Consider the following 15,044-nt stretch of genomic DNA (forward strand, 5'->3'; position numbering starts at 1 on the left):
TCCTTGGACATTCATACCCTGAACATCTCCTGTCTGGACTACTACAATATGCTTTACATGGGGCTACCCTTGAAAGGTATCCAGAAGCTTCATCTGGTACATAAGGTGGCTGCGTGAGCAATCTTGCGTGTCCCAAGAACAACATATGTAACACCTCTGGTACATGAGTTGCATTGGGTATTGGTTTGCTTGTGGGTCCAACTCAAACTATTGCTTATGATCTTTAAAGCCCTACATGGCATGAGGCCAGATTACCTGTGGAACCTTCTTTGCCCTATTATATCAGCCCATCCCAGGTCAGGCAGGGAAGGTATGTTGTAGACCCTGTGATTCCAGGAGAAGAGTTTTCTCTGCCACTGCCCCCACCCTCTGGAACATCCTCCTTCCAGAGGTGAGGTAGCCCCCCCTCTCCTGATCTTTCGAAAATGTCTAAAAACTAGGCTCTGCCATTTTGTTTGAGACACGAAGAGCAGCATGTAGTCATGGGGCTAGTTAGCACCTTGAAGGCCTGGCCCAGTCTTTTTAATTTTTAATTTAATTATTCTATTTTTGTTTGAATTGCCTCCTAATGTAATATTTATATATAGCATTTATGTTTCTATGCCTTACTTGTGCACTGTCCAGAGTTGCCCCGTGAGGCAGATGGATGGTTTCCAAATGTGATAAACAAGCAAACAAAGAAACAGACAGGATTAGAACTGCTTCAGGTCTTACCTGCTGAATAAGAAGATTGCAGATTTCTTGAAGAAGCACAATTATCCTAGCAGGTGCACAGTAATATTTTGAAGTGCCCCATATTAAGCACACTATATGAAGCATGCGATTTAATAATGGTTTCACCTCATTAAATTCCACATTTTCTATTTCTTCCAATGGGCCCTGGAGAGGCTTTAGGTGCATATTTATATCCTGGGCTTCAATCAAAGCTGCGATTTTTGAAAACAAAGAACATAGTTTTTAAAGAAGAAATACTTATCTTTGTGTGTTTCTTAGATGGCAATATAAAAATAAAATTCCTTGGAAATAAATCATTTTATATTCAAAGGGATTTATCCTCAAGTATCCATATTGTGAATTAGAGTGCCAACAAATTTATCTTGGCTTTATGTTGCATGCAGTCAGATAACATGAGATATTAAAATTAATGGGATCTCTTCTTAAAATTGCTGAGAAAAAGAAAGGCAAAGAAAATACATCACCAAAAAGTAGCAGCCTATAACTCAATTTCCTGCAGATAAGATAAGTATGTTGTAGGATTCAGCAGTTCCTTAAAGAAGATTTTTTTAAAATCTTGAATGGTGAATGGTATATAGGTAGTCCTCAATTTACGACCACAATTAAGCCCCAAACTTTTGTTGCTAAGCAAGACAATTGTTGAGTGCATTTTTCCCATTTTATTACCTTGTTTGCCACAGCTCTTAAGTCAATCACTGCCGTTATTAAGTTAGTAACACAGTTGTTAAGTGAATCTGGTTCCCCCATTGACTTTGCCTGCCGGAAGTTTCCAAAGGTGATCACATGACCTTGGACACTGCATAAATACATGACAGTTGCCAAGCGTCTAAATTTTGATCATATGACCACGGGGATGCTGCAATGGTCGTAACTGTGAAAAGCAGTCATAGGTCACTTTTTCAGTGCCCTTTTAACTTCAAACAATCACTAAACAAATGGTTGTAAGTCAAGGACTACCTGTAGTAGATATAAGCAGCTTTAAATTCTAATATATTGAGCAATCCTCCCAAACCCTCCCCTCATGTATTTTGCGAGGATTCTTTCCATATGTTAGCTACAGAAACAGGGATTACTTTCAAACAAAACTCAAATTATTTAACATGATTTCATGTTAAGGATTTTTTTATGATTAGACTGTAGGGACGAGTAGGGAATACAGTACTTCTTGTGTTCTAAACTAGCCTGATGATACCTGTTCCTTTTATTATTATTTCATTTGCAAATTATATAAATGGAAAAGAATGAAATCAAGCATTTGCTTCCACCTATCTATTATCATTTTTATTCTACTGAATACTTCTAGGCTTAATGTAGGAGACCAGAGCTTCACTTTTAAGCATCTCAGCTGCTCAGATTATTATTTTTTTTAAAGAAAGTTTTAAATCAGCCTTACTGGTTTAGGGTTAAGGAACAATACACATAGCAAGGAGCAAAATGATGGGAATATAAACCAGGAAGTGGAAGAATTAGAAGTCAAAGTTCACATGGGTATAAATAGACTAATTGTGTTCTTGGCATCGATATGATAAACATATACACTTATTCAGTATTACCATTACTCACCTATTAGAAAGGCAATTACACAAAAATCAGTTACTTCATTAGATACTTCTGTAGGCATGGCCAAAAAAAGATGAGTTTTCTCCACATTAGACCAGCCAGAACAATTTAGCAGCAAAAGGGTTATTAAGCCCCAGTGCCAAACGATATAAAATAGGCAATGCAATAAAAAAGCAGATTCAATATTCCCCCGTTACCATGGGCATAATTATGCATGCATTAGGATATTGTTAAATCTCCCTTCTACTAGTTTAGATGACAAACTATTAAAACTCACCAGAGAGAAGGCACACATAGGATGAATGAATGGTATTTCACTCAGCCCATTCCCAAAGTACTCTCTCAATTCTAGATCTTAAAAATTTAGGTTGCTTCCATAGTCCAAGGTATTTTTAAAGGCAAGTCTGGGAATCATGGGGGCTAATCATTTTGATTTTAACAGCAATTAGGGCAGTGGGCCTCTACTATCTATGAAATACAGAATTGTATTCACCAACCTTTAGCTTTTAATTATTTCCTCCAGGCAAAGAGGATTAAAAAGTAATTCCCAGATACTTAAATACTTTGATATATTACACAGCAATAATCATCAACCTTTCAGTGACCAGTTTTTCAGTATTTTTTACGTTTGCAATGATTTTGCTGCCTACTTACTTATATATTGTTATTGTCATTAATTTTTTAAATGTTAATATTAATGTTTTTTTTACTTTTAAACTCAAATATAAATAGAACATCAAATTTCATTCAAATAAAATGTATTTATTATTAATAAAAATATACCCATAAAATTATCTCATTTTATTAACATGTTACTTATTTTTGTTTCATTTTTAATGCAATATTTGCTGTAGTATCTTCTATCTAAGTTTCAGGATTTAATTGATATGGTCAGGTAAAAAGCTTGTTTTTCTATTATATCCCAACAATTTGCTTCTTTTGTGGGAAAATGATTTGTCCGGATTGAAACCTAATTCAACTAGATAGAAAATTGGGGCAGCTACAGTATTAGTACTGATAAACATTTGCTCTACAATTATGAATATACTGAGGGCATCTTCTCTATTCTGCAACTTTCTGTGTTGTTTAACATTGATTTTACATTCATTATTAGGGTGGATGGTACAATCTACCGTTTCATCCTGACACAAAGTATCTACACTACATATTTCCTTGAAAGGATTCATCATCCACACATCAGTATTGAGTTTGTTAACTCATTATGAAGTCATTAATTCTCAGACTATATAAAGGTTCTTAAAATTTCTCCAAAATTTGCAGAATTCTTTTGGCAAGCTATCTTGTGCAAATAGAGCTAATTTCTCAATAAACATAGATATAACATTCTCAAAAACAATAAGGATCATTAGCTTACTCGAACTTTCAGACAGTTCTAATTAAAGTTCCACTGAACAGTCACACAATTGCGAATAGAATAGAACAGAACAGAACAGAATAGAATAGAATAGAACAGAATAGAATAGAATGAGCTGGAAGGGATCTTGGAGGTCTTCTAGTCCAGCTCCCTGCTCAAGCAGGAGAACCTATACCATTTCAGACAAGTGACTGTCTAGTCCAGGGGTAGGCAACCTTGGCTCTTTTATGACTCGTGGACTTCAACTCCCAGAATTCCTGAGCCAGCATGGCTCAGCTTGGAAACCTCTCCCTTTCCCCTCAGCATGGCTGGCTCAGGAATTCTGGGAGTTGAAGTCCACGAGTCATAAAAGAGCTAAGGTTGCCTACCCCTGGTCTAGTCTCTTCTCTTTAGAAAGCCATTAAGCACCCACATGTAAGAACAAACCAACAAACCATTCATTGTTATGTCAATAAACTTGTTGAAACAACTGCTCCTTCTTGGAATTGGTCATAATCTTATTTATTGCATTCTTTGTGAGGTTTAATTAATTGTGTAAACGTGGACTTAAACTTTGACAAGATGTTCACTGAGAATTATACAATGAATATTAGAAAAATTTCTAAAGGTTCCTTCTTCAAAAATCATATAAATACATCATATCTCCCTGCCATAAATGGAGCTCCACTGGATGTACAAACAATAATATTTGTCAGTAAAATACAGGGCTTTTCAAAGTAGGTTTTTAATGCAGTAAAAATTGCTTCTCCTTTTGTACCAGCTATAAGATTTTTTGCAAATTTCTTTTCTTGTGGATGACGTTTTTATCAATATATCATACATAGACAATTAATAAAATGTTGCTGTCCATACTTTGGCTCTACTGAAAATGTCTGGGTTTTCAGTAGCTTAGAATCTGATCTCAACATCCTTACCCATTTTATCAAAACACCTTTGTACAGCTATATCATTAATTAGTATGGATCTCAGTGAAATAAAGCTCAACACGATAAGAGGTTTTATAGTTTAAACTTTAAGGTGAAAATGTTTGTTGACACAGTAAATACGTAACAATACTTTTGTTAGTAGAGGACTAAATAAATCCATAAAGGAAGACAATAGTCACAGATCTATGGGATTCAATGTCCATAAATGACAGCATGTTCAGACATAAACATAAGCAAAAAAAATTATAATGAATTATAGCCTGTTGTACCTAAGTTATTATTTCCTTCATTTTTTTTTAACATCCACTGGTGGGTGGTATTGTTTAGATTGAAGTATTACTCTTATAATGATAATATTTATTTTCCAGCAATGAACAGCCTAGGACTCTTTTAATTTGCACTTAAGTGTTTTCAGAAGTTTTAGAATCAGAAGTAAGAGTGTTTGCTTTATGGAGACTTGCAGTCTGATGCTTTGACAAGACTGGTGGAAGAAACTGGTGCCCGATTTCGTTCAATCCGGCAACCCCAAGGGGTCGGAAAGTTGCCCTGGAGGGGCAACGAAGAAGGAGGGAAGCTTTGGGAGTCTGGTCCAGACAGTGGTCGATCCAGACGGACTGAAGAAACCTTCCAAAAGGATGGAAGAAAGGCTGCCTGGTAAGCACAGACAGCCCAAGTCATCATCAGCCAGAAAAAAAGCAAAGAACCGCAGCTCTGCCAAACAACTGATTGTCAACAGCATGCTGAAACTGGGTGAGCCTGTTTTTTTACTCCTTTTCCTTTGGGACTTAGAAATGCTGATCCCCTGATTGGGAAGAAGCTACGAAGCAAAGACCCCAGAAGGACTAGGAGAAGAGAGTTAAAAGCAGCGAGTAATTACAGGAGGATTCTTAAAAATGGAATTCTTAAAAAAGAATTCTTAAAAATGGAATTTAGATTGACTTAAAGAAAGACTGCCTAACCTACAGGACATGGAAACATTTTTTAGATTAATTCCGAGAGTAAATAACCTACAAAGAACTTTAAAAGAAAACTTTGTAACAATCTTTTAAAACCAGATATAGACAATACAGTGTATGAGGCCATCTAGTGGTGAAAGGAGATACTACAGTATTACCAAATAATAAAAGAATTTGAAAAGTGTTTGACCTTGAAAGAACACCTGGTATAAACAAAGTGCCTTTATGTGATCTTGCATGAGGAAAGATTCTCTACAATTATATCTGTTGACTCTGGATATAACCAAAAGACAGCAGGCGTTTTATATCTGTGATTTGACTGGAGGATTTGGATTTGGCCTAAAGTAGTTGGCTCGGTTTTATGGTTGGATTTTAGCCAAGACAGTTGGGTTTTTTTCTTTTTGCTTTTTTTTATCTTGTTTTCTCTCCTTGAGAATTTGGATTTAGCTTAAAATAGTTGGCTCTTTTCATGGTTTTGATTTTAGCCTAAGATATTTGGCTTGAAAAATGAGTGCATCAAATATCACCAGACTTATGAAAAAAACTTCCTCTGCACCCTCTGTTGGAACATCTAGCCCAACAAGCCAGGGATCTATTGAAACAATGTTGCAGCATGAGAAAATAAGCACTGCTCAAAATGAGATGCAAATTACATTAAAATTAATTCAAGAATCAATACAAATAAACCATGAAGAGACAAAAAGTAATATTGATAAATTAAACAAACAAATGTTGGATATAAAGACACAATTTGAAGCCCACCAACAAATGATTGTTAAAAATGAACAAAGAATCCAGAAAATGAAAAATAAATCAGATGATATTGACAAAAAATGGAAGTACTAATACAAGAAAATGAAAAATTAGAACAAATAAATCAAAACCTATAGGGAGTGGTGGTGGTTTTACAAATGGAGAAAGTGGAACATTATTTAAGATTTCAAAATATTCCTGAAGACAGAGAAGAAAATATAGCAGTTGTGATTATTGATCTCCTGGCAGAGGCTTTGAAAGCAGACCGAGCAGAGATGCAAATGGAGATAGATGAAATATTTCGAATGAATTCAAGCTATGCAAGGAAATATAAACTACCCAGAGAAGTTCATGTAAGATTCATAAAGAAAACAACAAGAGATGAAATACTGAGAAAAGTTAGAGATGAGCCATTACAATACAAGAATAAAGAAATCGTGGTGTTAAAGCAGATCCCCAAGAGAGTAAGAGACACCCGAAGACAATACCACTTCTTAACTACAAAGCTAATTGCAAAAGGTATAAATTTCAGATGGTTAATTCCAGAAGGAATCTTAATCAACTGGAATAATACAAGATACCGACTGGACTCAGTTTGGAAGGCACAAGACTTTGATGAAAGAAATCAAACATTCTTAAATGAAGGAATACAAGAATGGATAATTCTTAGAAACAAAAGGTTGTTATATCTGGAGGGACGTGATTTACAATTAAGGTGGCACGCTTTCTTATGGTAGGGGGGAAATAAAATTCATAAATACTTCCAAAATCACTATATAAGAAATGCATTATTAACAACATGGGGAAAAATAAAATGTAAAATATATCTGAAAATTTCAGGGTGGTTGTCAACAATGGAAGCATTTGTACACCCAAATTTAGTTGACTTTGAAAAAATCTGGACATATAGAGATATTCTAAACTCTGAAGGGAATTTAAAATCTAAACAAGAAATGGAAAATCAGGGTATCAATTTATCATGGTGGGCACATTTACAAATGCAAGCTAGATATGATAAAGATGTTAAACTGTATGGATTTTATAAGGAGCAAACTGTTTGATAAGATATTGTTAACTTCTGATGAGAAACTAAGAAAATTTATAATTTTTTATTAACTTTGAAAGTGGAAAGCGAACAAGTTAAAGAAAAAATGATAAGATGGGCAAAAAAATTTGGATATAATATAGAATTAGAAAAATGGCAAAATTTATGGGAAAGAAATTATAAACTGACAATGTCAACTTCCTACAAAGAAAATTTATATAAAATGTTTTATAGACGGCACTTGCCACCAGCAAGACTAGGAAAAATATTTAAAAACATGTCAGATAGATGTTGGAAATGCAAACATAAGTCAGGCATTTATTACCATGTTTGGTGGACATGTGCCAAAGCAAAGATTTACTGGAAAAAGATACATGCCTGGCTAGAAAAGATGTTGGGAGAACACATAGAATTTAAACCTGAACTTTTTTTATTAGGTATAATGCCAGAAAAGACTGGTAAACAAAGCATATATTTGACTTTACATGTTACAACAGCGGCAAGAATTATACTTGCGCAATATTGGAAGAATGGAGGAATACCATCAGATGAAGAAATAATTAAAAAAATATTAGATTGCGCAGAGATGGATAGACTGACTCTGAGACTGAAAGAAAAAGAAGAAATGGAATATTATCAAACTTGGGACTTATTTTATCGATGGCTAGAGGAAAGAATAAAGGATTAGGAACTAAATATGTATTAGTAAATGTAAATTCAGACAGCACGTTTGTTGAATAAATACTATTGAATGTATGGAAAAAAATCAATAAAAACCTTTTTTTTTAAAAAAAAGTGTTTCCTTTATGGACAACCTGCTTTACTGAATTCTGGGAATTAACTCAAATGCAGTCTTTAAACTTATAAAAGGGTCATATGAAGTTCCTTTGGTAGCAAGTGAATTTTTCTACTGATTTTCCATTAATTACATTAACTATAAAGAACAGTCTCCTGTATTCAATTTTTTTTTCAAAAGTTAGTTATATTTTAGCCACACAAATTTGTCTCTGATATGTTTTGGGATTGACTATACTGTCCATTTTTATTACAACTAGTGGTCAAAACAGTAAATAAATTGATTGATTGCACCCACCAAGACAATTGTTTTCTTAAAGTATACCCAAGCAATAATTTTGTGATGAAGTGCATGACCTTTCTAAAGATTCCAAATGTGCCTTTGTCTAAAAAGTCACGATCTTCATTAATTGAAGATTAATCTTTGAAATTTAATGCCATGCATCATTATCTCTAGAAATCATGAAACAAGACTCTTGTGATAATGTTTTATACAAGAAAAGAAGTAAATCTTATAACTTTTGTAGAGGTTGACTTTTATGTATAGAGGTTAACCAAATAATTACAATAAACTTTCTTAATCACAATAATTCCAAAATTTAACAGCCCTACCTGCTTCGACATCACTGAAGATGGATCTGAATGCTGGAAAGTAAGTGCTTTGCACCTTATCTAGTAGGTCTAGCATAGTCAAAATTCTTCTGGCTTTTAGTTGGCTATAAATACACTGCAGATCCTCGTATCTGCAACATATAATGAAGAAGATATGAGCAAATTTATTAAATAACTAATTAAATAACATGCTATCTTGCAGCAAACAGTCTTATAATCTTCCTAGGACAAATGAATTTAAGAGAGACAGTTTATTCTTTGTGTCAACCAGAAAATTAGAAACCATACAACTTAAGTTTTTCTTATGTAAATAGATGCTTCTACTTTTCAGCTTTTTCCTCCAGATCAGTTAGAAACCAGGGCAAATGACCTGGTTTTGCAACTGACAATCACAAAGCCTTAGCTCTTTCTACTTCATTTAGATGTCATTATAGAATGAGCTTAACAATATACAGTACCTATTTTTCCAAAAATCCAACTCCACATTTGGATGGGGATCTTTGCCTTGCAAAAGCAGTTCTGAAGACTGTCTCTTAAGAACAGTCTGGATCTGGTGGGTCCATTCAATAACAGAAGACTCAATTGCGTGAATTATAGACTTATCTACCAATTCAGTACTGCAAAAAACAAAAGTATCAGCAGATCAACTTTGTTTGTCATTGTAATATAGAAACCAAATATAAAGCAAAATATAAATTCCTACTTTCAACAAAGTAACAGAAAACAAAATTATTATTACTGACTCACATTATTTGCACAACATGTTCACATTTCCATGCTTCTGTTCCTATTCATTCAACAATTTATAGATTACAGTAAAAAATGCAGTTTCATGCAGTTTCTTGAAAATGACCACTTAAATCAATAATTAAAGCATTACAACTTACTTTTTCTCATTGTCAGAGTTAATGTATCTGTCCCTCTCAGGCTCAATAGGAAGAGATAGCAATGTTTTTCCTCTAATTTGGCCAACCATGACAAAAACACTCCTTTTCAGAGAGCAGACATGATTAATGACATCTTGGGATACTACGTTGGGCCAACTGTGATGGTTTCTCTGGTTCACCAAGAGAGGCATCATTACCTGGAAGCATTCAAATACACCCTGTTACGAAACTGATATAGGAGAAGCAACAAAAAATATTGTATCAAATCTTCTGGTTTCTGGATTTTCTAACAAAAGAACCAAATAACCATTTTGTAGTCTTTGAAAGTTTTCTGCACTAAGCCTTCCTGGGTTTCTAGTCAGAACAGACATATGGAAATAGCTACAAGCAAATAATCTCCATGAAACATTGCATTAAAAAGGCATTAATCTATTAACCCCAAGAAACTAGATATTCCTCTTTGACCACCTTGGATGAAAAATATGAAAATTCAAATCAAATGTGTCTAGGAGATCCTCAAGAAGTGAAGGGGAGAGGACCAAGCCTGGGAAACCGTGCACCAAATCTTACAGGAGTTCAATCACTGCCCCTTTATGACTACCAGTTGTAACCCCCCTTTCAAATAAGAGCAGCTCTGCTATAGAATATGACTCCCAGTTCCCAATTCTTGAAAGTGGTCCAGAAGGATAGCACTGTCAATTTTACTGAATGTTGCTAAGAAGTCTAGAACAAGAAAGAAGAATAGTTTTCCTCTTTAGGTCAACAGGCAAAATGATGTTCAATAGCTGCCTTGCCACCACTTTCTCAATATCCGCCCATAAATCAGAAGATTGGACATTTAATAGAGACTTTTAAACATGACCAGTTACAGGGAAAGCTTTGTCAGGAGCAGCCACACTACTATTTCCTTCGAAGCTAATGGCTTAAAAGAGATCCTGGTGCAGGTACAGTACTGAAGCTGATCCAGCAAGATCTGGTAGAGCGTAAATGTGATTTAAAACGGATGTAAAAAAAAAAAAGAATAGCTTACTATAAGGATTGATTGCCCATGAAACCAGTAAGCAAGCAGTCATATTTGGATAAATAAATTACTTAGTTATTGCATAGGAAAGATTTACACATGACTGGCATTGATAACCCTTCAAGTCAATCAAATCTGGCTGAATTTATAGAAGATTTTGTTCAGAAAGCTCCTTTTTGGGGGAATGGATTTTGCAATCAAGATTGATCATGTGATTAAAAGCCCTTTATCGAGAAGGAAGACTGGAACTAGTTCCAACATTATTATTGTGCAATTTCCTGTTGCTACCACAAGAGAAGAAATTTTATATATCTTTAACCTGAAATCAGTCAAATGTCCTTTGAAGTGGGGTTTAATCAAAGAAAGATATCAATTTACCCAATTTAATTAAGGAAATTTCAGAAAAAAGTAAAATGTTTTCAAAAGCTCCAAGTCTCACCAGATCATTACAACTTCAATGTTTCTAGTGTTTTCTAGCCACATTCTGTGTTAATCACTAAGATTTGATTCACAGATTAAAGAATTATTTGAATGCAGAGGACTTTATCCTTTCTTTCAAATCTCCTGATGGAAAAGCCTGATTCTGTTTCATTCCCTGGAATCTATTGCGGGAGAATTTGAGTTTGCCTTCAGTTCTGTAGTAAAAATGTCCTTTTAAAAAACTCTACATCTGAATTATTTTTTCCTGCATTCTTTTTTTGCTTATATTTTGGTTACTTTCAAGGTATAGAGTCTGAGCCTACTGGCAACTCTATTGTTTATTTTTAATAACAATTCTATTGTTTATTTTTAATATGTTTTTAACTTATAATGTCTTGTAATTTTGAGAAATTACAAAAAAGCGAAATAAAAAGAGAAATGAAATCACTGAGCCATCCCTTTAGGAAGTCTTCAAATTGTTTGATTATTCTTTCTTTCTTTCTTTCTTTCTTTCTTTCTTTCCTTCTTTCTTTCCTTCTTTCTTTCTTTTACTTATATATACTTTTTAAGGGATTTTTAAAAATTTCTTTAATTTGCTTGTTCTTTTATTTTTATGCACATAATTACCTTCTTTTTTCTTTTAAATATAGATTCTACATATACCTAGAAAGTGGTATTTGAATGCTAAATTTTACATCTATGAGCAATGCCAGAAAATATGCTAAATATTTAAATAGAAAAATGTATTATTACTTATTTCTCAAATGGTATATGCCATAAAATCAATTGGTACTGGTATTAATAAGTGGGCCAAAATAAAATGGATTAAGTTAGTCTTAATCTTAGTCTTAAAGTTAGTCTTAATGTAAAAGGGTTGTGTGAATCCCAAAAAACAAAGCATAAACTCATCATATTTATAATCATTAAGGGCAGACTTTGCTTATCTATAAAAAACTGATTTATTAATGAAAGATTGGACGGGATAGTTTATCTCACAGATATTTCAACCAAAGCTAAAGGCGTGGCCATTTTAATTCGTATAGGATTTCCAATTGATGTACACACTGATGTAAATGAGCATTATTTAATTTTGTGTGCTAAAATAGCAAATACCAAGAAAATTGACTAATGTTTATGGACCAAATTTAGATTCCCCTGTTATGTTTTATTAATGTTTTCAGCATTTGTATATGTGTATTTATGATAAAGTGATAACAGGAAAAGATTTCAGTGAAATATTGGATCATGAGCTTGATAGAATTACACTGGCAAAAAAAACCATTAGTGAGAGAAACAATTCAAATTTGTACAGAAGAACTGAATTTACTAGACCCCTAGTGTTTCATTATCCAGCCAAAAGAAAATACACATTCTATATAGGTGTGCATGAGAATTTTTTTAGGCTTGATCATTTTTAATACAATATTATAAACCTTGCATTACCAAATTCAAAAGTGTACTATTGATCTTTGTTGTATATCTGATCATAATGCAATTACTATGAATTGTATGTTTCAGAAACTGGTTAATGTATTAAGAAATTAATAAGAATTAATTTTAATGTTGCCTTATTGAATGATAAAGAATTTGTACAATAAAGGGAGGTAAAGAACATATTTTGGTTTAACTCAGAAATGTGAATTTTTGAATAGGAAGCATATAAGGCATATGTTCACGATAGAATTATTGCTTACACAACATACAAAAATAAGATTAAAAATAAAAAGGAAAATAATTTAAAACATTAATTGAAATATTTATGGACACAGATGGTTAGATCGCCATCTACAGTTTGTACAAAGAAATACAGAAAAAGAAATACGAACTAACTACTATATTACAGCTAACAGAATTTATATTAACATTTTATGACAGAGATCCTGGGAAAATTGTGAAAAATCTGGTAAGATCTAGACTAATCATTTAAAACAAAAGAAGAACAGCATAAAAATTCCATTATCATAGGTGAACAAGATAAAATATATAAAAGTTCAGTGCTATAAATTGTCAATTTTTAACATTTTATTCAGAATTATACAGTAAGCCAGAAAATGTAGCAAATGAAGATATAGAAGACTTTTTAAATAAAATTAATCAGCCACATTTAGCAACTTTAGCAAATTAAACAACTTTTATTTGCTCGATTATCTGAGGTAGAGATTAAACAAATAATTTTTGAAATGGCAAGTGGTAAAACACCAGGATTAGATGGATTCCCTACTGAGTGTATAAAATATTTATAGGTCTTTTGGTACCAATTCTTTGTCAAGTGTATGAAGAGATATTTGATAAATGAATTTTATCATCAGTATTTAATCAGGCTTATATTACAGTTATACCAAAACCAGGTAAAGATCACATCAACTACAGTAATTATCATCCAATCTCATTGATTAATGTTGATACAAATATTTTAACAACAGTGTTAGCAAATATATTACAGCAAGCTATAGCGTTTGTTATTAAAAATGTTAGCAGTTAAGCAGTGTTAGCAAATATTGTTTGTTATTAAAAAGGATCAAGCAGGGTTTATAAAAACTAGGCAAGCAGCAGACAACATCAGATTAGATGTAGATTTAATAGAATTGAGTAAAAATAAAAAAAATCTTCGATTCTGAGAATATCTTTACAGAAAAAGCAAATACCAATTAATGAGGGAAAATTCAGTTCTTTGAACTTGGAAGATTATCACCATTACCTATTGTCAAGTATTAAAGACTGAAGCCAAAAATTCACCTGCTCCCAAAATTAATATTAGGGCATGGTTTACTTTAATTCTGCTGTATTCACATGAATATATGCAAATGTATAATTCCAATATCTGCTGTCCTCCATCCATACAGAAGACACAGTGGAGTATAAACATAAAGCAGAGAATAAAATATGTTGTAAAGATAACATATATGAGGTAAACATATATGAGGTAAAGATAACATATATGAGGTAGACAAAGTAATAATACGTAGGAAAGCAGGGGAATTGAAAGGACTTGTGCAGTGACATCTATTCAGAAACAAGTACCATTGTTATTCCACAATGATAAATGCACATAGATCTACAGCAATGAAATGACAAACCATCAGACCAAGCAGAACTATGTTATGAGATCATGACATACTTTGGAATGAGGGAGAGTACTTGGTAGCAGTTGGTCTGCAACTCATTAAAACAGCTGTGTTTTTCCCAGGATCACACAGCTCCTCACTGCAGCTCTAGTACAATCCTTTGAAAAGAAGTGATTAATTTGGCAGGCATTTCTGTCTATATGTGAGCCATGCACATTCCAAACTATTTTTCTCATTCCAAATCTAAAGATTTCTAAAACAACTAAAAGTAAACAGTGATCAGTGAGCTCTTAGCCTTTTTGTCCTCTGCTTCTCTAACCAATCTCTGTAATCCATCTGAGATGCAATCAGTTATTGGTAAAAGAACATTTAATAAGTTCCTTACATATGCATTTTATTAAAGGGATAAATAACCATATCATGTGAGTGCATATTCTTGCTCCTTAATTATTTGATGTATTCCAAACAAAATTGTGATGCCTGCATTTCTTCGGCTAAGACATCAAATGTTAACAGTAAACCTTGAAAACGCTCACAATACTGTAACATTTACTGTTATCATATTAGATATGCAGCAGCTATTTATAGGACTAATAAAGTTAATTTGTCATTAGAAAATGAAATAGGGAGACCGTGAAACACATTGTCACCTTGCATTAAGGCAGATTGTAATTATTCATTTGAAGGAAATTACACATTATATCCATCACACAGATGCCCATCAGTCAACGTCTTTCTTTCACAAATAATCAGCATTTGAACTTATATCAATTCCAAATGGGGAGAGGGATGCAAAAAAGAAAAAAGACAAGCTGCAGCTATCATCATGTAATTCAAGTTCTGTCCCTTTTATATGGGCATTGACAGATGTAAAAAAAAAGGTCAATGTTTCAA

The 15,044-nt window shown here is 33.2% G+C and overlaps 1 protein-coding gene across 1 annotated transcript in view; it reads right to left on the reverse strand.

The window, feature by feature from the left end:
* LOC107293618 (dynein heavy chain 9, axonemal) overlaps positions 1-9,855 on the reverse strand; it is an 80,332-nt gene extending 70,477 nt beyond the window's left edge. The window contains exons 1-4 of the mRNA XM_015822772.1: positions 9,645-9,855; positions 9,216-9,374; positions 8,758-8,888; positions 715-926 (exon numbers count right to left, since the gene is read on the reverse strand). Of these exons, the coding sequence (XP_015678258.1) occupies positions 715-926; positions 8,758-8,888; positions 9,216-9,374; positions 9,645-9,838 (696 nt within the window). The 5' untranslated portion in view covers positions 9,839-9,855. The remainder of the gene's footprint in view (positions 1-714; positions 927-8,757; positions 8,889-9,215; positions 9,375-9,644) is intronic.
* Between the last annotated feature and the right edge of the window lie 5,189 nt (positions 9,856-15,044).

This window comes from Protobothrops mucrosquamatus, unplaced genomic scaffold (genome assembly GCF_001527695.2).
Source record: "Protobothrops mucrosquamatus isolate PMUCROS unplaced genomic scaffold, P.Mucros_1.0 scaffold1675, whole genome shotgun sequence".
NCBI lineage: Eukaryota > Metazoa > Chordata > Lepidosauria > Squamata > Viperidae > Protobothrops > Protobothrops mucrosquamatus.